General features: G+C 35.6%; 2 protein-coding genes across 3 annotated transcripts; one reads left to right on the top strand and one right to left on the bottom strand.

The window, feature by feature from the left end:
* The first annotated feature begins 2,680 nt into the window (after nucleotides 1–2,680).
* LOC140881335 (uncharacterized) lies at nucleotides 2,681–12,644 on the top strand. Of its 2 annotated transcripts, XM_073286553.1 has the most exons (14): nucleotides 2,681–2,867; nucleotides 2,990–3,044; nucleotides 3,186–3,404; nucleotides 4,286–4,384; nucleotides 8,026–8,076; nucleotides 8,462–8,503; nucleotides 8,698–8,817; nucleotides 9,422–9,567; nucleotides 9,635–9,782; nucleotides 9,878–9,961; nucleotides 10,730–10,845; nucleotides 10,972–11,030; nucleotides 11,218–11,320; nucleotides 12,186–12,644. In XM_073286553.1, exons 4-14 carry the CDS (start codon nucleotides 4,288–4,290, stop codon nucleotides 12,411–12,413), a joined length of 1,194 nt encoding a protein of 397 aa, XP_073142654.1. In that variant the 5' UTR covers nucleotides 2,681–2,867; nucleotides 2,990–3,044; nucleotides 3,186–3,404; nucleotides 4,286–4,287; the 3' UTR covers nucleotides 12,414–12,644. The 2 variants fall into 2 exon arrangements, with proteins under 2 accessions (XP_073142654.1, XP_073142653.1); XM_073286552.1 differs by lacking the exon at nucleotides 3,186–3,404.
* Nucleotides 12,645–13,125: 481 nt separating this feature from the next.
* LOC140884512 (EID1-like F-box protein 3) lies at nucleotides 13,126–14,328 on the bottom strand. The gene has a single exon (XM_073291286.1). It carries the CDS (start codon nucleotides 14,213–14,215, stop codon nucleotides 13,397–13,399), a length of 819 nt encoding a protein of 272 aa, XP_073147387.1. The 5' UTR covers nucleotides 14,216–14,328; the 3' UTR covers nucleotides 13,126–13,396.
* Between the last annotated feature and the right edge of the window lie 8,626 nt (nucleotides 14,329–22,954).

The raw sequence follows: 22,954 nt of genomic DNA, 5'->3' as shown, positions 1-22,954 counted from the left end.
CATGGAATTCCCGGCCTATTTTGACTTCTGGCTAAGTTTCAGAAATTATGGATAAGTACTTTAATTTCTGTGAATTTTTAAATATTTTAATACTACGATTGAATATGATTCTATACACATTATGATCCTCTACGCTTTTGGATCATATATCTAGCCTCTTTAATGTTGTAAAAATATATTATGGTAGAGTCAATGAAGTTTTATAATTTTCCGCTCTTGCACTTTGTTATTTATTTTTTGAGTTATACATTCGATAATTAGAAAAATCAATTATAGATATATACTATAAAATTTTTATATATATTTGGACCCCTCTTTACATATGATAATAAGTTGTTTTAAGTAAAAGAATATGAGATGAAATTTTAAATTTTGAGGTCATACCATAATCATTTTTAATTTTTGAAACCTAAATTTGATTATTAGATCATTATATTAAAAGGAGTTTTAGCTTCAAAAAAAAGATATGAATTTTAGCTAGATATTCTAAAATTTAAAAGTTAATCATTTTGTAGGATTATATTATATATAGTCTTCGAATGACTCCTAAGGTTTCTAAGACACTAAACAAATATTTATGGAGTTACGAGTCAAAGTTACGTAGTTCGGTAAATCTTAGGGAGAGAGTCCATTTATATTATGCTTATGATTTCACAATAGGATTTGCTTGATATTTGGATTCACACACTCATTCACAGTAAGGTGATAAATAATATTTTGTTGGTATTGGCCTGAAAATTATAGTAAGACATTATCACAAATCATATTCATATATACTACTTTATTATTTTCTTTCTCATATATAATTATTGTATTCCTCTGATCTTAATAATATTTTCATATAATATTGGTCTGATGAACGTTCATCCTATCATACCAAATACTCTATCAGATCGGTATCTTTTTAAGATTCGGTCGAATGTCTTGATCACCTCTTATTAGTTTCTATATATATTCAACCGAAAGTGATTCTATGAATGACAGGTTTAAATCCAGGTATATGGTTCATCTGAACTACGTGACTACAGACCGGATATATTGGTTCACTTGGCTCATCATTTTCGGAATGATAATTGCTAAATTTGCACATTGAATCCTTGCACACTTGTATGTACGTCTTGTTACTTCTATTGCTTAATACTTTATTAAAAGAAATATTGTATCCTATAAACCATTATTTAATCTCACTAAATCTTTAAGGACTTAACCTCTATATTTTCTATCTATTATAATTTTCATAGCCAGGACTCCCAAAAATGGAAAAAAGAGAAAATGTTAGGGAGTGATTCGTTCATTGCCTCGAATAAGTTCTGGATTTTAGTTTGTGTAGACTTTATTATGTTCTTCAGAGTCATTCAGTCTAATAATGTAGGGTCGTTTCTATTGGTCTTTGCTCTACATATTAAAAATAGTCTAATAATGTAGGGTCGTTTATGTTGTAATCATTATTTTTTTTTGTGCTAATATAAATCAATAAATTATTTAATTAGTTCATTTGATCTGTTACTACAGATTATACTTCGAAAATGGACGTTATGGAGTGTTGTTAGGGAATGTGACATCTAACAATGGTTAGACCCTGAGTCGGGTGCCAAAATCTCCTCCAACTAACCATGACAAATCACACAGATTAGTCACCCCTTTGAGTATGTGCAGAAGATCCCACGAGAAGTGCCTTAAAGAATGAGACGTTAGCGTAGGTAGAGGTGCGCATAATATGGTCAAATCGAAAAAAACGAAAAACCAAACCGAAGTAACCGAAAACCAAACCGAACCATAATCCAGATTTATTATTTTGGTTTTATAACTTAAAACCGAAATTATTATGGTTTGTTTATGATTTTATGTACTTCAAAACCAAACCGATCGTTTAAACTGTACTTTAATAAAATAAATATTTTATTTATATTTAGACTATTGATAAGTGAATATAATTTTAATAATTCAAATATAAATTATTGTATATTTATTTGTAATATTTTTATGTATTAAATTTTTATAACTAATTATAGATTTATTATTTACTAGAAGGTTTACTACAAGATATTTGTATATATTTTAAAATAATTTAATATATAACTAGCATAATTGAAAATGTGGTAAAAACAAATGTTATCAAATTTTATAATTGTAACTCATAAAATTTAACAAAAAATTATATAAAACGAAATTTAAATTATCAATTTACAACTCGTAGAATGATACATAATTAATCAATTGAATTTGTTTCTAAAACCGCAAAACCGACCGTAGAAACCAGGCCGTAGCACTATAAAACCGAACCAGACCGTAATTAAGTAGTTTGGTTATCAGATTAGACATTTAAAAAATCTTAGATCGAAAAATTAAATCGTAATTATGTAAAACCGAATCAGATCGGTCGTTGCACACCCCTAAGCATAGGAGTGGGCATTTGTGGTCGGGTTTCGGGTACCCGATCCGACCCGATTGGGTTTTAACCGGTCAAGTCGGATATTTTTAAAATATCGGGTTCGGTGAGTACCCGAACCCGATTTTTTAAAATTCGGGTTGGTGTTGGGTATTTTTTCCCTACCTGATCGTAGCGGGTACTTGATATTTTTTTAAATTTTTTTAAAATAGTATGGACTATGGACCACAGGACTATGCATTATCTAAGCCCATAGAGATATAAGTCCATCTCGATTATTAGCCCGTAGGGCTGAGGTGAGGCTTCTCTTTTCTTCCCCAATCCCCATTACCCACGACTCACGAGCCCAGGCGGCAGCCGCAGCAGCGCAGCTTAGCTGACTCTCGACGGCGGACACAATCTGCGACTCCCACACTCTCGACTCTCGACTCTCGACACTCGTCTCTCGGCTCTCACGAAGAAGAACCGCAGCTTAACAGTTAAGAAATTCGATTTTCTATTTCTTTCTCTCGAATCCTTTTTGTGGCTTTTTCGAAATGCTATATTATACATACTTTATTTATTTGCATCTTATTTACTTTTTCTTTGGCTCTATTGTAGGCGGACTCAAATTTCATTTGGAAAGCAGTGGACTGTTGTGGAATTTGAGATTTGTGTGAGTTGTTATTGACTTATTGTTGAATGTTGAATTGATGATGCTTGAAAGTTGAAACAAGTTAATCAATTTTTTGTTGTTTGCAATCAATTAATTTGGTGGTTGTAAACTGATTTTTTTTGGGAAAAACTGAAAAAAAAGAGAAACAGGCAGTGCAATTTTCGGGTACCCGACTTGGGGTACCCGACAAGTTGTCGGAATGCTCGTGCGTTCCCAAGCCACCGATCGAGCATTCCAAATTACGAGATTCATAGTGATCGGTCCGGTTGCGAGGCAACCACCGCTGCTTGAGATGAGATCTTCTTCTTCTACCCTTATTTTAACGTCTTCTTCGTTGGGATAATGCATTCCTGTGAAAGGGTAAATTCCTCTTAGTACCAATATAGGAGCGTGTATCCATTTCCCATGTGAGATCACTTATGCTTCCACTGTTTAGAGGCACTCATATGAAATCTTGTGTCCTGCCTTTAGGTTCAAACTATGCAACTGTCCATATGAAATCATTGAACCATATAGTTTAACATTTGAAAATGAGTTGGCTGCCACATAATTAGTGAGGATGTACTGCATATGGTCATGACCCCTAGCTCACAATGAGGTTTTCCATTATCATCACTCAAGTTTAATTTAATTTGGCTCATGGAATTAATTATCATCACGATTCATAATAAAATACTAACATCACTATTAGTTATCTACTAGCTATTTGAAAATTATTTTTATTGTAAGTTTTGAAAAGTATTAAAATTTATATTATGTAATAATAATTAGCAGTCAGCTGAATGAAAAATCAAAACAAAGGATTATTAATACTGTTTCAAATGACTTTAATTCTGTTTTTTTTTTCTATGCTATGTTAATTTTTTCCTAAAATAAATTTTCCTATTAATATCATATTTTTCAAAAAAAAAATGTTGACAAAATTGAAAGTAAAATATTTTTAAGTTTGAAATAAAAAAATTTTAATCGATATAATTATATGCCACATAAATACAATAATTTATTTTTTTTAAAAACTTTTTAATTAATTATTAATAATAATGCCCAAAAAAGATCAATCCTAAAACCCATCCAGCAAAACCCTTAACCACTGCTCACTCCACCGGCTGACCATTTCCCTGCCTTCTTTCACAATCCATTGCGGGCTACATCCAAATTCTTGTGGAATTCTACGTGTTATAATCAATTTTATATTGCTTACTTTTTATGATTTTTATTTATTTGATCTCTCCTCCCCACAGAAATGAATGCACCTTCTCCAGTCCACGATGAAGATCAGGGAGAAGAGGTTTTTCTTGATGAAAACGATATCATTAACGAGTACGATGTTGATGAAGAAGGTATGCTGTGATAATTTACTGCTGCGATTAACTTTTCACCAACTGATGGGGCAGTCTGATTTTTCTCCCCATGGTTAGGGGTGGGCAATGGTCGGTTCGGTTCGGTTTTAACAAAATTCGGTTCGGTGTTTCGGTTTACGGTTTCTCAAATTTCTAATCCTAAACCAAACCATTTTATTTCGGTTTGGTTCGGTTTTTTTATTACGGTTTTGGTTATTATGGTCGGTTATTACGGTTTGTGTAAAAAATTGAGCTAAAACTTAAAAATAAAGTTGTATGTCAAAACTTTAAACAAATAAAAAAACCAGAGATCAAACCAAATTTTTGATTATCTTATAACATCAAAATCAAGTAATAAAAACTAGGCATAGCATATCTATGATTCTTGTAACCAATTTGAAATTATCTTAAAAACATCAAAACAAAATAATCAAAAATATATAACAATGACTCTTGTAAGCAATTTGGATATTTTGAATTGCTGACAATGAATAATTCCAGCATCTGATCCATATCACTCCTGCAACAAAAATCGTCACTTGTAAGGAAATAAAAATATCAAGTATCAACTCAAAAAAAAAATGTATCCACATAAATTAATTAAACTTAGCATACCTGATTACATGTCACAATTATATATCAATAATGCATGAATCTGTTCCATTATTGAGAAAATCTGGGAAAACAATTAAAAATTGGCATCATCAACCGATAGGCGATAAGGAATAAAATAATTATAACATAAAAAGATATGAGGTACACACCAGATTCAAGTCGCTCAAGATGATCCAACTCCTCCTCTGTTTTAACTGGTGAAGATTCATTTCGAAGCCAATCTTGAACACAAACAAGAGCTTGCACCAACCTAGGAGTCAATGAACTTCTAAATGAATCAAGAACACGTCCTCCGGTACTAAGCGCACTTTCCGAAGCCACAGTAGAAATTGGAATCGCTAACACATGACGAGCCATCTCAGCAAGAGAAGGAAATCTAGGTGAGTTCATTTTCCACCAAAGTAAAATATCAAATTGCTCATTTGCAACCTCAATTTCTTCACCAAGATACCTATCCAACTCTGATTTAGCATCCATACATCCACTTTCTGCTTTATGTTTTAAATATTCTTGTTGTATTAGTGTTCCTTTGTGAATGCTCCCAAAATTTATTCTTGATGATAAGTCCATTGTGCTACAATGTGAATCAGACAAGACTCCAAAAGTTTTTGAAGTTACCTTTCGATATTCATCAAATAAACTAGTCATATATGTCTTAACTTCATCTCTCATTTTCTCTCCCTTTTCTTGCCCATACATCCTCAAAAGAACAAAAGCGACATAATCAAATTTGAATCGAGGATCAAGAACACATGAAACAAAAATCATCTTATTCATCTTTTGTGGAACACCCCAGTACTTGTCAAATTTAGCTTTCATTTTCCTTGCCATCAAACTCAAATTAATATCATCACCCTCTGTCAACAATTTCAAAACACAATAAAGCTCACCAATTTCGTGGAAGTGAACATTTGATGTTACATATAATGAACCCGATACCCTCAATGTAAGGTTATAAAATGTTTCAAGAAACTTCTCCATCCGTCTTACATTAGCCCAATCATCACTTGTAAGGGCACCTGCAATCTTTCCATCTTCACAAACATAAAGAAGAAGATATTCTAACAAACCGGGATCAAGATTGCCATAACTTACAAAAGCGTTTTCAAATTCTTGAGCTGCTTTTAACATCAAATAAGTGGAATTCCACCTAGTGGCAACATCTAAACACAAGGACCTTTTACTTGTTATTTTTTCAATTTCACAGCAATCTTTAAATCTTTTGATCCTTGCTGGAGATTGTCTGATATATCTCACAGCTTGTCTAACACGTCTAACAGAATCACCAATTTCTTTTAAACCATCTTGAACAATAAGATTGATCACATGGGCCATACACCTAACATGAAGGTGATGACCATCCATCAAATTTGTTCCCCATTTACTGAATTGTTTTGACAATTCTTTCACTGTAACATCATTTGAACTAGCGTTATCAACTGTTACAGTAAAAACTTTATCCAAACCCCAATCAAGTAAACACTTGGTTATTGCAATTGCCATATCATCACCCTTGTGGCTACTTACTGGGCAAAAATTCAGTATCCTCTTATGCAACTTCCAATCTTTATCGATAAAATGACCAGTGAGACACAAATAATTAATTCTTTGAATTGAAGTCCATGTATCTGTTGTCAAACAGATTCTTTGATTGTTCTCTTTGAAAAATGTCTTAAGCTTTTGCTTTTCTTCAGAAAAAAGTTCAAAACAATCCCTTGTCACTGTTTTACGAGATGAAATTCGAAACTGAGGTTGTGCCACACTTAAAAAGTACCTAAATCCCTCTTTTTCAACAGAACTAAAAGGTTGCTCGTCTAAAATTATCATTTTAGCTAAAGCTTTCCTACATAGTTCCTGATCAAATTTCCAAATGCTCATTGAACCTTCACCCTTCTGATCTTTTGGAGCTTGATGAAAACCTATTTTAGCTTGGCTAGTTTCAACATTATTGGGATTTTTTTTACATTTTTGCAAATGACCACTCAACGTTGAAGTTCCATTAAAGCTTGTATTAGCAGCATAATTAGAACTACAATATTTGCACCTTGCTCTAGGAGCCCCATCAGAATCATCATACTTCTCAAAATGTTCCCAGACAGGAGATCTAGTTCTTACCGCTTTTCGTTTTTTTCCAACTTCACTGGTAATCGTAGATACCGAAGAAGGTGCGTTAGCATTTGAACCATTACTTTCATCAAGTTTACTTTCTTCAGCCATCTATTAAGATAATATAAAAGGTTTATGAGAAACAACATCAAGAAAAAAGCAGAGAACCAATACTTTTAGAAAATAAAATATTATTTGACCTTGAAGTTGGACCTACAATGAAGGCAAACAAAAGTGATGGACGCTGGAGATTAGAAACTTTTGAATTTGAGTAGAATAGATAAAATGCGAGCCGCTGAAGAGTGGAGAGTGAAAGAAGAGGGGTCACCAGGTTAGGGATTGAAGGTGAAGTCTGAAAAGTAAAGACTGGAGGCGGCCATAAATCTCTAAACCTAAATAAAATTACGTATATTAATTATTTTTAATATTTTTAATATTTTAAATGGTCGGTTTGGTTTTTTCGGTTTTTAAAAAACCAGAACCGAAAACCGGACCGAAAAACCGAAATTATAAAAATCAAAACCAGAACCGACCAAAAAACCGTTTAAACCGAACCAAAAAACCCGTAATTTGTGGTCCGGTCGGTTTTTTCGGTTTAAACCGTTTAATGCCCACCCCTACCCATGGTTGTTCTAATCTTTTCATGTTACGACGAAACTTTTAGGTAGGGGGTGTCATTGAGTTAAATCCATTTGGTTTTTAAATTGTATTTTTTTTGGACAAAGGGTTTTTTCTTAAAAAAAAAATATTGGTGAATAATTTTCATATACAAATTGTATATTGAATGAACTTGTTTTTTTTTTTGGTTGCTTTTGTGAGAAAGTGTATGGTGAAGGCAGCTTTGTTTTGACTGTATCACGTGTTCGTCATGCCATTATGTGATTATTCCTAAATCTGTACATTATTTTGTGTAATTTCAGAACTCCCAGATGCGGATGATGAAGGCGGCACTGATGGAGAAGAAGATTCCGGTGCGTAGTTTGTTTGCAAAATGCATTCGAGATATTAGTTATCTGTTTAATGTGAACTTGTTTCTTAATTATTGAGTGAATGAATGAGAACATTAGGTGGAACTAGAAATATTGATGAACTATGTATTTCCTACTTATGATGTTAATTCAATGATTTCTGCTTCAAACACTCGAATTTTTAACTTTAAAAAGTTCTAGCGGGAGTGCGGGACTATGAATTCCTTTGGTAAAACCACTCAACTTTTTGGCTTGCTGGTAAATAGTGTGAAGGCATGAGACCACTCTTTGTGTTACAGTTATAGAGGTTTTTCAATAAATGAGTTTATATCTCAAATATATTTCTGGTATGTTTGTACCTTACCCGGTTGTGAAATTATGGTTGCAGATATTGTTGATGATTCAATACACATATTTACTGGCCATACAGGTGCACCGTGCCTTTTCCTGTTTACCAATACTGTTCCATATTGCTTTTATTAATTATACATATTTACTTGTCACGTAGATGCACTATGTTTTCTCGTTTTGAATGTCGTTTCAGTTAATGAAGCCAATGCAGTATGTTAATTTCTTTGTATTAATAATTCTAAGAAAGCTTAAATTATTGTTCTCGTGATCTAGGTGAATTATACGCCGCTGCTTGCAGTCCAGCGTATCCTACATTGGTTGCAACTGGCGGTGGTGATGATAAAGGATTTCTATGGAAAATCAATCAAGGAGACTGGACTATTGCATTAGAAGGTAAGAAATCGAGAGTTTCTGAAATGAAAAAGTAACAGTATTCTTGACCATTTCTTGGTTCACGTCATCCTTCCTAAGTTGTGTGTGGTGTCAAGCATACTGACAAATGACTTCTTTTGAATTTCAAGGGTTTGAAGTTTATGATTTATCAATAAAAAAAATCATTTGTTTGCAATTTTTGTGTCGGATGAAGGCTTATGATAAACAGAACATTGAATGAAAAAACGTGAGTAAGATTACCGTTTCTTGTAAATATGAATGCGGCGACATCATTAGTGAGAAGTTGTAGAACTTGGAATCAAGAGTGTAAAACGTCCTCTGTAACAATAGTCTTACTACATCTTTTAGTTTAACTCATGCAGTAATTATCAATACTAACATGTCGAGGATCAAATAATAGAGTTATAGTTTTAGTTCACAAAATGCGTGTTCCTTTAAAAAAACTCACATGAAGTAGAAAAATAAATTTTATGCCTTCCCTTGATCCCTTCTCAACTTTTTTTGCATTACATATGAGTTAAGTGGTTATCATGACACATATCATTTGATGCCATTGTAATCCCTTCTCTTTTGACTTTTGACATTCCCAAACGACCTTGTGCAGGTCACCAGGATTCTGTATCTAGTTTAGCTTTCAGTGTAGATGGACAGTTCCTTGCATCTGGAGGCTTGGATGGAGTTGTCAAAATATGGGACATAGCTAGTGGAGACTTAAGATGCACACTTGAAGGTCCTACAGGGAACATTGAGGTGATATTCATACTTGTGCTTGTGAATTATCTCCTGGTTTCTGTTGTCTAAACTGGACATTGCACAGTGGATCAGGTGGCATCCAAAAGGACATCTGGTCTTAGCTGGTTCTGATGATTCTTCTGTCTGGATGTGGAATGCTGACAAGGGTGCTTATCTGAACGTTTTTACTGGTCATGGGAGTAGCGTAACTTGCGGCGATTTTACTCCAGATGGTAGTGATCTTTAGAGGAAAGTTTGAATGTTTTCTTTTGGTGATTATTATATTCTTACAGAATCATTATTTATAACCGACTCTTACTTTCTGAAGGTAAAATAGTATGCAGCGGTTCTGATGATGCAACAATGAGAATATGGAACCCTAGAACAGGTGAAATCATCCATGTTGTCAGAGGTATGGCTTGGAGTTTATCTGTGCATATATTTCTAATATTATGTTGTATGCCGGTTACCAAATTATTGAGCTTCATGCATGTTGACGTCATGATTCCATTCTTCCTTGACGTGTAATATTGCAAAAGGATCTGTGCATGATATTCAAATCATTTTGTTTTAGCTTGAAGCAAAATCTTTGCCCACTTGGATTCTCAGGTGAGGATGAGGTTTTTCAACTTGACATGACTCATTCTTGAATATTCCAAAAATATTGTACATAAAAATTCTGATTATAAAGCCACACTTTCTGCTGTAGTAAACAATGTACCATATAGCATCAGCACTGAAGCAACAATAAAGTGTCAATTGCCAAAAATGTTTGTTTGTGCAAAGTAATGGCAAAATCAATCACTGCAGTTTTTTTCCGTTTTAATAATGAAAATAGGAGAGGTGGCTCTTACGCACATGTGAATGATTTTTGAATTAAAGAGCTACCAAACAACCTTTTGTTAGTCCCAAATTTTATCACATTGTACCTTTCGTTCATAAATTGCAAGGAGACAAAATATAATTGGAAAATAAAATAAGCAAGTACAGGACGATGCATAATTTTGCTCCCGAAGTGTGAAGTTCTTTGTGACTGATGCTAACTCGCAATTAGTAGCATGGTCTGAATATTTGAGAAGAATGGGTGATCCCACATATATCCTTGCATTGGTTTGTTATGTTTATTAATTTGTCCTTGGATGTGTCGGTGATAATGATTAATGTATATTGTATTGTGAAGGTCATCCTTATCACACTGAAGGGCTCACATGCTTGACGATCAACTCTGACTCTAGTCTTGTCCTCACTGGTTCAACCGATGGTTCAGTTCATATTGTCAACATATCAAGTGGGAAGGTGATTTTGCTTTCGTCGTTCATTTCAATTTCAATGCCACTATTTTGCTATGGAGTGGTTCCCCTAACAAAATTGGCAGTTTTTGGGTTATTTTATTGATTGATCTTGCAATTTCTAAATCCTCAGGTGGTAAGTTCTTTAAGTTCTCATTCTGAATCAGTCGAGTGTGCAGCTTTTGAAGTGAGGTGTGACTTGCTACTTTGTTCTCTTTATCCTGTATAATTAGAAGAAATAGAGACAGATTCATATATTTAATTTAATTAAACTATTCTCGATATTTGTGAATTTTGTTATGTGAGGTCGAATATATATTTTAAAGTTTCTTTCACCACATCATTCCTTAAAAACTTGTTGCATAAATTTAACTTGAAGCTCTCGGGGAGCTTATTCAATGGCCGCAACAGGAGGCATGGATGGAAAGCTTGTAATCTGGGATCTACAGCATTCATCACCTAGGTGCACGTGTGACCATGAGGTTTGTTGAATTCCTTTCTTTTCAGGAGATTTTCTTGATGTTTTTTATTTGGGTGGTGGGAGGGATAAACATCAACATTGTTGGATGGAGGTTGTAGTTTGGGCATAAAGTCCAAATAGCTTAAGAAGTTTCACTTTTCAAGGACCATAGTTGTCAAAACCGCGGGCTTCTGTGCATTTTTTTGTGCTTTGTGCTTGGCATCAAAGCACGCTTTGGAGAGAAAATAACCCTTATTATTATCATTATCATCATCATTATTATTATTATTATTATTATTATTATTATTATTATTATTATTTATTTTAGAAAAAAAGAAAATGTGACAGAGGAGAATGTGATTTCTCTTCTGTTTATTAAACAAAAAGAGCAGAGGATACCCTAACCTCATGTTGCCTCTATCCCATGTCGCCTATGCCGTTCGCCCTCGCATGTTAATATTTGATTTTTGGAGGATGATGATGATTTTAATATTTGATATACCATGTTTTATATTTTTTAAAAATTGATTTCATTTATTTATTTTAGAATATTGCTTCACTTTGCACTTAAAAGCCCTAAGACTCTTGAGCGCTTTAATGCACCTTGCACTTTTAATTACTTATGTTAAGGACATTACTTGCATTGACAATACACTCCAAAATCTCAACGCTACTGACGTCACATCTTGTGAGTTGAACCATTAGCCTATTATTGGAGTGAGAAGATTCAAATGAGTGTTGAAGTGGATGGTTTTCGGGAAGCATGTATTTACAGTTTACTTGCATATCAATATCACCGCCTATATATTGGATCAAATCACCGCACCGGTACTTTGGTTCTTTCTTGGGTTGTCGTTACAAGTGCTTGGCTTCGTCCTATTTGGCAGGAAGGGGTCACTTGCTTGCTTTGGCTGGTTGGTTCTCGATATATTGCCACAGGCTGTGTCGATGGGAAAGTACGGATATGGGATAGTCTCTCAGGAGACTGTGCAAAAATATTCAGTGGACATGCAGGTCCAGTTCAGTCGATCGCTGCATCTTCTAATGGAGAATTCTTGGTATCTGCTTCAATCGATGGAACTGCTAGAGTATTTGAGATTGCTGAATTCAGATAGATATCCGAATCAGGTTCGCTAATGTTGATTTTCGGACAAAAATTTCTTGTGCTTTTACTTGATTTAAGCTAGTTGTACATTTGCTCCAATTACTTATCTTTTACATTGATAGGAATACTGTATTACTGTGTGTGTTATCATAAATATTGTGACAATATGGTGCGCACTGGAAACACGGATTTTGTAAATGCAGGATGCCATACTTGTAATTTGTTACTGGATTATGCAATATCCCGTCATATACAACATTTAAATTTTATATATAATTATTTTATTGATATCGAATTTACTTGAAGGAGAGAAGACAACGGAGATCAATTTTCATTCGCCATCTTAGCAAACGTTTGATGCACGGAACAAAATGTAAACTATCAATAAGATTAATGGATGTTTTTAAATTTAAATTCAAATTGTGGTTTGATTTTTATACATGAGCGTGTGCACCAAAACATATTTACATTTATTTGACATTTAGGTGGTACTTGATGTGCATGTATTTTAATTTATTTTTAAAGTTCGGGGAAGAAATTTTTTTTTTTATATATAATTGGCCGGACATGTGTATTAGTTTATGATTCACTGTAATTTGATTTCTCTCGATATTACAATTGATTGTTCCTCCTGAATACACGACATAAAAAAGATCATATTGCTTTGCCAAATTTATTTGTTAAGAGAAAGCAATGAGAACAAATAAATCCATTGAATAATAATATCATGAAGTGACAAAATAAATACAACTGCCACTGGGCTGCTTTAATATCATCCAGCAAACATACATATGCTACGACCGAAGATTATATGTTACAATCGGTATATTTATATGATTTTGATTTGAACTATCACCTAACTTGAAAAAAAATAAAAAAAAAAGACTGATGTATCACCTAGTTTTCAAACAAGATGATCGATTGATAATGTCGTACAAAACTGGCAAAAAAAATCTGCTGCTTGATTCTTGACAGGAAACATGAATAAATCTATTAGATCGTTGCTGAAAAATTGATGCTGTCTTCTTCGTCATCGTCGCCTGTTTCGGGATCATCTTCTGTATTCTCCTCCCCCGACGTCAATGGAACCAACCAGCACGAGCCGTGGAGGTGCCCGTTCAAGCACACAAAGTACTCCACTCCGCCTTCATTCGACCCGAGCCGCCGAGCCACGCTCTTCCTCTGAATCAGCCGAGCCGCCGTCATGCTCCACACGCGCATCGCACAATACGGGCACCTCAACCCAGCTTCCAAATCGACCCGCCTCCTGATCAAGAGATCCCGAGTCCTCGACTTGCCGAAGTCCCGGAAAACTCCCCTGTACATACCCACGTCGTCTTGCTCCCCCCGTGTCGTGGGGTGCTCGCACGGGTCACTCACGTACAGCACGTCTCCTCTGCACTTCTTCGACAGGAAGCTAAGGCCCGAGGTCTTGGAAAACCGCGACGATTTCGCGAAATGGCCGCTCGAGGGTTGAATCACTTCGAAATTGGGGGAGGAAACACAGCCGCCGCAGAAGAAGAGAAGCTTGGCCAGTGGGTGCCACCCGCCTATAATCCTGCTGTTGGGCACTCCCCCCGTCAGCGTGTAAACCATACGAGGGGCTCTGTAGAGGCAAAATCCTCGCCACAGCACCCGTTTCGCCAACCCACGAAGCCTGCGATTCACAGATGCCGTGACGCAGAGGACTCGAATATCCCACTTCAAACACTCGAACACCAGAACAAGAATCCTCTCGTTCAGAATCCCAGACTCCGATGATGAGTCCACAGAGTCGCTGATTTTCAATCTTTGATTTGGCTTCTCGCACATTCTTTTCAAACCTCCAAGAAGATCTTCTTTCAAATGCTGTAGTAAATGGAGGCGACCGCAACTTTAACCCCAAAAGGTGCCCAGATTCCAAGAAAATGATTTGGAGTACAGAGGCTGTATGCGTCATCTTTTCATTGGATAATAAAATAAAATTACAAAAAACCTAAGTCTTAGATAATATAATTTGATGCCACGTTGTGATATCCCAAAAATATCTTTCCCGTGTCTTTGATTGGAGAAATAGTTATAGTACGTGGCGAAATCAGGACAAGCGGCACTAAATATCTGCAAGAGGGTGTACACGTGGGAAGATCTCGGTGCCACACGTACGGATTCAAGTCTTTTTTTTATGACTACTTTAAATGACCTGACCCATCTTTGACTTATAATGTGTTGCCACGTTTCGAGAAATCCTATTAAAAAAAATAATGGACAAGAATTTTTAAGCAAGGAAACCACTTTGCAAAAAGGGTGAGACTAGGGGTTCAAATGAATCGAACATGTTCGTAAATTTTATGAGCCCGCTCGATAAATATTTGATTCGTATTCGAGCTTATTGAACTTGAGCCGAATTCGAACATGTTCGAACTTTTTTTCGAGCCGAAATTACCCTGTTCGACGCGAATAGTTCGCGAACCTTAATATTTAATTAATATAATATAATTATATAATAAATTTATATACATTTCGAACTTTTCGAACCATAATATCCGAATAGTTCACGAATAGGTTCGAATATTTCGAACCGAACTCGAACTTCATTTCGAGCCGAGCTCGAGCCAAAATATTTGAAATTATCGAACTTCGAATCGAGCTCGAATATACTCTTATCGAGCCGAATTCGAGCCTTAAAATTTTATCATTATTCGGCTCGATTCGTTTGCACCCCTAGGTGAGATTATGCTGCACCAGGTGTGCTACACACATGATGGAGTTTAATCGTTGGATCATGGGAGCTCCCACATGAAATCATGAGGGTCCCACATGATTTTATGTGGGAGCTCTTGATCCAACGACTGTGCTGTATCTGGAGAAGAACTCGAGATGCAGCATAATCTCAATTTGCAAAAAGAGTCAAAATTTTCATCATCCAACGAAAGCGCAACTTCCTAAAATATCTTCGATCCTTCCATTATAGTATTAATTAATCCACAAACGCGAAGAGCTGAGCACATAGATTTTTTCACTAATTAATCTTTTGTTTGTCAGGTCTAAAGTCGCACTAGAGCGGCGAGATTTGAATTTTTTTATTGATGAATTTTTGTTAAATAGATTTAAAATCCATCTTTTTTTTTTAAAATTTTTTTATGTAACTATAATGATGAATAATGATAGATTTTAAATTCTCTCACGATGAAATCAACTATTTTCATCTAAATCAAATCATTTTTTTAAACTATCTAAATCAAATCATTATATCCAAATATAACTACATTATTACTTATGAATGAACAGAACTATAAATCATTTATATATTAATATTCCACTGTATGTGTTGCGTGTTCGTACGGTAGATCTTTGTAACGAAACAAAAAAATTAAAAAAATTTTAAATTTTAAAAAATACAAAAAAATATAGCGTTTTCGAAAAAAAGTAGTCACAAAACGCAATGGATATATTAATTTTACTAACTGAGTGGTATTTTCGTAAATAAAAATATATCAAATGGTACAAAGTGAGTGTCATATTGGTAAATAATAAACCATCTAATGGCTAAAAAAAGGAAGTTATATAAAATGACTAAATTACCTAATAATTTTGGTTTTTTTGAAAATTAAGTTAAGATATAATGATAATTTCAAATCAAGTTTCACTAATTAATTACAAGTTAGTTAATTAGAGAGTATTTACTTTAATATATAGTAATATATATATATATATATTATATAAGGATAAAGGGATATTTTAATAATTTATAATTCAAAACAAAATAAATATAAAAGATGATAGGTAAATTTGATAATAAATTTATTGAATGTGTTCTTATAATAATTTTTTTATGAGTTGAAATAATATGTATTTTTGTTCATTTACTAACATCATCAATATATTTACTCTAAAAGGTTGCTGAATTATTATATAGTATAGTACATATGACAATTAGTATTGAAAGACTCATAAAACATATATTAATAAAAATATAAGAATTAAAAAAAATAACACTAAAATTAACGATTTTTTAAGTCCAAATGATAGTTGTTTGTTGTGCTTGAATTGTCCTACTTCAAGAATGCACGTCACACATGGTTGCATAGAAAACAAATTTGAATATTTTTATTAGGAATATATTTTTTTCCCCGAATAAATAAATCATATCGAAAATGACAATACAACAAACCAGTGGCGTACCCAAGATTTTCAATCAGGAGGGACGAATTCAATAAATTTATAAAATTAATACAACACAAAATGTATAATAAATCTCATATATTAGCTTCATATGTTTTACAATAACACATACCGAAATTTCATATTTTGAAAATGTTGAATTTCTTCATTATTAATTGTACGTCTCAAATATACATCACGCAATACATGATATCAAACAATAATTTAACAATATATCATATCACAACCTAATACAAAATGATGTTTTTTTTTTATGATTTTCATTATTGAAAACACTCTCTCTACAGTTGCAACGAGTAATAATACTGCTAATTTGAAAGTAAATCTGTATACCAATTGATATAATTGATATTTCTTTGATTGAACCATTACTTTAGCAAGCTCGCTAATTCCCGCACAACTTCGGAGCAAGAATTGTTGTTTAATGTCAAAAATAAAATTATGAAGTTGGTGCTAAGATATATTAACTCCATGAGAGAGAAGTCTCCTGGATAAACCTGAGCAAAATGAAGCAATTTTCCCTTATCACACTCAACTTCAAGGGCCAAAAGAATTTTTGTTTCCTTACAAAAATATATATGAGACAAAATACAAAGCATAATATCAAATTTATTCCGATCTTATTTATCAAAGTTAATTGCAATCAATTAATAATTTAGAGATATATTATAAACATAGTAAATAGATTTTTTATTTAAAAAATTTCAAGAAGACGGTCACATAATTAAATTTGTATTTAAAAGAGATATTATGTATATAGTACTAAAATTTTTTAAAATTTCAAAAGGGCGATCGTATTCTTTCGGGACCATGTAGGTATGCCACTGTAATAACGAGAGATCACCGCGCATGGGCCAAAGTGAATCCCGATTACCAATTTTTTAAGAAACACCAGCGTACCCTAACAAGCTAAGCTCTTGGTGTTTTGCCCAAAACAGCTAAGAGTCCTCAAAACGAGCCAACAACATGGGGCCGATTGACCCTCCATTTAACGTGAGTGAAGAATTATCAATCTAACTCGTATATGCGGCTATTCGACGAGATAGATGGGTTGTCTGACAATTAATTTATTTTGACAGCTTTAAAAATAATGTGTTTTAAATTAAAATTTAAATCTATTGACTAAGATTCCGTTTGAATATGTACTTTAAAAATATTTTTATTGTTTTATAAACGCAAATCCAATTCGGATTGCAGATGGTGTAATTATAGTATTATGAGAATGTATATATAGTCCATACACTTGATATATGTCCATGCAGGAAATTAATATCATGTTTCGTTTGTCTGATGATAAAATGAAGGGATCAAAAATATGTTTATTGCATTGCAAAGCCCGAAAAATCTTGAATTATATGTATCTACATCGAGCGATCAATATTTTGCAAAATTACCCACTCGATCGTTCTTTTCTTAAAAAAACTAGGACTGGGGATTCCTTTCCTAAAAGCAAGAACACAACTGGAGCAAGGAATATATATTTCAGGCCCCAAAACCTTTTCTACTACGACATATATTTGTTGAAAAATATGTCCCGCGTCGGTTGGATAGAGTTCTTGATCAGAGTTCCTTAGACAACCTTCTCCTTGAGATAGTTTTTTGGATGGAGTTAGGTCCAAGTCCAATGTTTTTAACAATATTTTCTCGTTATTTCTTACCTGGTTTTGATTTTCGGGCAATGAGATTATTGCAAAAATTTTGTTGTAAGGTGAAAGTGAGCGGGTCCAATTCAGCGCCATGTGCATAAACTAATTCCTAGAACGACAAGTAAAGGTGGTTTTTCTATTCGATCAAGAACTTCGCTATGTTCGTAGTCCACAAAAGACAGGCGGGCTCGCGCACACTCAAGCGTCACGGAACCTCTAATTAGGCACCTCGAGGCCTCTTTCCGTATATGCACCCGTTAACCCGTGCTGCCGACGCTTGTCATCTAAGGATCTTGGAAGTTGGAAATGAACTTGTAACTTGCAAGCACTACGTAATTTTGAATTAATGAAAATTTTGTTTCACATAATGCATTGCATTTTGTAGTTGATCACTAAAATCTTGAAATTTTTTATATGTCTGCTGCATCTTTTTACATCTCTGTAACTTGTTAAAATGTTAAGCCAAAAGCTCATTAGTACCAGATGATCATTTACGCAATTTGAAAAACCATTTTCAAGTGACCATATTATACATCTAGCTGGTTGAGAAACGACAAAATAGCTAAAAACTATTAATGTAGTCATCCGATTCTCGAAATAAGCAATTAATTGTCTAAGTATATTTAGAATGATTATAACATGATTAAAAATTCTCAGATGAGATTATTAAGTAGAAAATCGGATTCAGGACATTCAGAAATGGTCCGGAGGGTTCCAAGTGTTCAAGCAGTTCGAAAGGTCCGAACTTGAGCAAGGAACCGTTCGGTCCGATCCCTTTGGAAGATAGATTGGAGTTCGGTAGCTCCGGGCAGTTCGAAAGCTCCGAACGTTTCCCCGACAGGCAGATATGGGCTTTCTAATTTGTAACTTGACTTGATTTGACAAGGCTGAGTTCGAAAGCTCCGAACCCATAGTTCGGTAGGTCCGAACTCTGTTGGCAGTTTTGTTGTACAATCAAAGGACGTGTTCGGTGGAGGAAGTTCGAAAAAACGATCGGATGTCCCGAAGTGTGTTCGGAAGCTCGGAACGAGAGATCAGACATTCCAATTGTGGTTTATAAATAGAGGAGCTGAGACCCTCATTTCTTTGCTCATTTCCCTCTCTTCTCTCTCGGTTTCTTCTTGCTTCTAGTGGGTTCTAAGTGTCATTTTGGAGGCTAGTCAATAGCGAGGCGCTACTGGGATCGTAGCAGATTTGAGCCTAGGTTTTGAGGTCATCACCATAAACAAGCTAACGACAGATGCATGTATATTTCTAGACTTCGATTAACATATGTGTGTAGCTATTAGTCTAGTTAAGGTTTTTAGTAAGAGATAAGTGATATGATGTGTAGTAGTCCGGTCTCATTTTACAAGATTAATTGACTGAATATGATTAAAAATGGATTAAGGGATTTTAATTGGATTTAATTAAAGAAAGTGTAAAATCGAACTCGGACGAGACCGGACCTTCCGAACTCAGAATGGACCGTTCGATGGGTTAGGCCATGCAATTGTTGAGGTTTCAACACTGTTTGGACACGTAAGGAGATCGGACCATCCGATCTGGAGATCGGAGCGTCCGATGGCGTGGCTGGACAGATGCCACGAGATTGCAACACGTGGCGGGTGCATGAAGATCGGAGCGTCCGATCTAGGCCTATAAATATAGGGTCCGACAATCAGATTTCTTGCTCATTCCACACTCTCTCTCGGTTCCTGGGTGGTTTAGGGTCTTCCTAGCCTTAGTTATCGAGGGGCGGAGCCTTGACGAGGCGTCCAGAAGTCGTAGCGGAGTTGTGCCTAAGTTCTGGGGCAATCGACAACAAAGTACTGACGACGAACCGAGGTATAACTCTAGTTCCCTATAAATAGTTAGGGAGTATGTTATAACTTAGTTAAAACTTTTAGAGCAAGATTTTAATGCATGAGTATTTTGCATTGTAGTGCTGATTATAGGCTTGAACATAGAGCTGGTTTAGCTTGCCTAGTTATCAGAGGTACGAAAGTAATGTTCGAGATACTCTGACTGAGTATGCATGTATTATGTGTTTCCATGGTTTATTTGATTATATGACATGATTTTATCTGCAGATACCTGTCATGATATTATGCTGCATCCATGAGCATATTGATAATGTATTCTTGAGATATCCTATAGTAGGGCGCTCACCCTACGAGTAGTGGATGATTGGATATGCAAGTCTTGTGTCAGGTCACCGTTATGGTTGGACTGGCGCCTAGGACATGAGCTGTAGTCTCGGGGAATCAAACCACTGGACCCAACCACTCAATCCTAACAGGACGTGGACCTAGGATGTCCCCCGAAAACACTAGAGACGGAACGACCCGTCGGCCGAGTGACTCTCAGTGTCCTCAAAATGTCCTAACAAGGGCTGAGCACCCTATAACTAGAGCCGTCAATTTGGGTTAGGCTCGCCGGGTCGGCCCGGCCCGCCACACAATTTAAGTGGGTTATGCTGACATTTTTTCAACCCAACAAAAAATGGGCCTAGATGGGCCAACCCGCCAAGGCCCACGACCCGCGCGGGTTGGCCCGCCGCGGGCCTGGGTAGACCCGCGGGCCTGGAGGATTAATAATTTTTTTTATTTTTATTATGATATATGTATTTTTTTAATAAAAGTTATGAATTTTTTTTTGTATTAATTACTTTATATAAAATTTACACACATGAAATCAATAATTTAAAATTTTATTAATATATTTCTATTAATATTTATTTATGAAATGATATTTATAATTAATTATAATTTTTTTTATTTATTTATATTTGTCGTGAGCCAACCCGCGGGCCGGCCCGCCTAACCCGCAACCCACCTTGGGGTGGGTTGGGTTTAGGATTTACGACCCGCCATCAACCCGCCAAAAGGTGGGTTTTTGGTGGGCCGGCCCGCCCCGCCATGGATTGGCCCGTTTGACAGCTCTACCTATAACATAGGATTATCTCGAAGGATATCCAAACTCAATATGAAATGCACATGCAACATAACATCTCAAAGCAGTAAAACATGGATCATCCATAATAATCATGGCTCATAAAAACAACACATAAGCATGCATATCCGCTGGTAATCTCAGTCACTACTTATGTACCTTTCTAAGGCAGTTCCTAGAAGCCCACATCTAGGTTCCAAGCTTACCATGCAACACTTCAATTCATAATAACCATGCATGCATCAACTATCATGCTCTAAAAACCTTAATTAAACTATATCATACTCCCTATTTTCTATAAGGAGCTAGATCTATACCTTCGTCCGTCGTGAGCCTGCTGATGTCGAATGCCCCAGATCTTGGGTACAGCCCTGCTACGACTCTTGGACACCTCGCCAAAGCTCCACTGTTTGGCCATTACTACAGACACTGTCCGTTATATAAAAATATACTAATACCGGCTCAAGCTCTTTATAAAAGAGTCCCAAACCCTTAAAATCGAGCCATCATGGGAGATGAGAGGTTTTTAAGCGATTACAAATGTAGTGACCCAACCCGGATACACTATCTAATCAGAGTTATAATAAAGCGCATGCAATAATACTTGAAGCGTAAGGAGAGGATAATTTAAAATACAACAAATCCAATCGGCAGAATACAACCGACGATAACATAAGTGTATAAATACCATTATACAACCAAATCGAAGGTTCAGGGTAAACAAATCCCTACCCTCTAAAACCTCACACTCTCGGATCCTCAATCTTGCTGAGAGCCGTCTGAATCGTCCAACCTCAAACCTGCCCCGCCACAAGGTACACCACAATACCCAAACACAGGGGCGTGAGCGATAACGCTCAATACGGAAGCAATGATATATGTAGAAATATGCGCACACAGATGATTTAAAATCCCAGGTAAAACACTTGCTCAAGGTGCCAAAAATATATAGTATCGGCTGGAGAGAGACTCCGCGGGGTACTCGTATATTCTATATCAGGGTTGAGCCAACCCCATCCTGACCCGAATCCAAAACAGGATACAAGTACCATATGAAAACTGTCATACCTGACTTGAGTCCAACATGAGATCACTGTTCCCTATGGAGACTGTCAATAACTCACATCTCACGGGATGCAGTCATACGTAAAATCATGCATGTGCTAAGGCGGTAAAACATTCTAAAACATGATAAAACATATAGCACATACTCATGCAACATACATGCAAACATATCATTCCGGCTATCTCGATTAGTACTTACGTACCTCTAACACTGCTGGTCAAAACCTAGCTCCGCTGGTCTAGACTTCAAGCATATTAGTCCAGTCTATTACTACTACAATGAAATTACCCATGCATCATTAATTAAGCTTTAAAAGCCTTAACTAAACTATTCTATACTCCTAAATATTTTTAGGAAGCCAAAGCTATACCTGCGTCTGTCGTTAGTTATTTGTTGTCGCTTGCCTCAAAACTAGGCCACAGCTCCGCTACGACGCTTGGATTGCTATGCCACTCCCGGATTCCCCATAGGATGCCTAGATCTCCCTAGATCTGAGTTAGAAGGCCTAGAAATCGAGAGAGAAGAGAGGAAATGTGCGAGTTGAAATGAATCTCGGCTCCTCTATTTATAGACACGGGACGGAACGTCCGTTCTCCATCGTTGCGTCCGTTCCCGATCGTTGCGTCCGTTCTCCCATCGTTGCGTCTGATGTCCCATCACGTGCGTAAGTAATGACATCATCTTGCTGACGTCACGAATGACATCAGTAGGCCAGAATGTTGCTTCCGATCCATGAACGTTGCT

This window comes from Henckelia pumila, chromosome 2, assembly GCF_033568475.1.
Source record: "Henckelia pumila isolate YLH828 chromosome 2, ASM3356847v2, whole genome shotgun sequence".
Taxonomy (NCBI): Eukaryota; Viridiplantae; Streptophyta; class Magnoliopsida; order Lamiales; family Gesneriaceae; genus Henckelia; species Henckelia pumila.
The sequence above is the reverse complement of the archived record's forward strand: the minus strand, read 5'-3'. Positions and strand labels throughout refer to the sequence as shown.

Excerpts from the sequence above, each read along its gene's own strand:
- LOC140881335 (XM_073286552.1), top strand. The coding sequence starts at position 4,288 with ATGAATGCACCTTCTCCAGTCCACGATGAAGATCAGGGAGAAGAGGTT. Across the intron at positions 8,077-8,461 it reads TGATGGAGAAGAAGATTCCG|ATATTGTTGATGATTCAATA; the intron begins GTGCGTAGTTTG and ends TTATGGTTGCAG. Across the intron at positions 9,962-10,729 it reads AATCATCCATGTTGTCAGAG|GTCATCCTTATCACACTGAA; the intron begins GTATGGCTTGGA and ends TGTATTGTGAAG.
- LOC140884512 (XM_073291286.1), bottom strand. The coding sequence starts at position 14,215 with ATGTGCGAGAAGCCAAATCAAAGATTGAAAATCAGCGACTCTGTGGAC.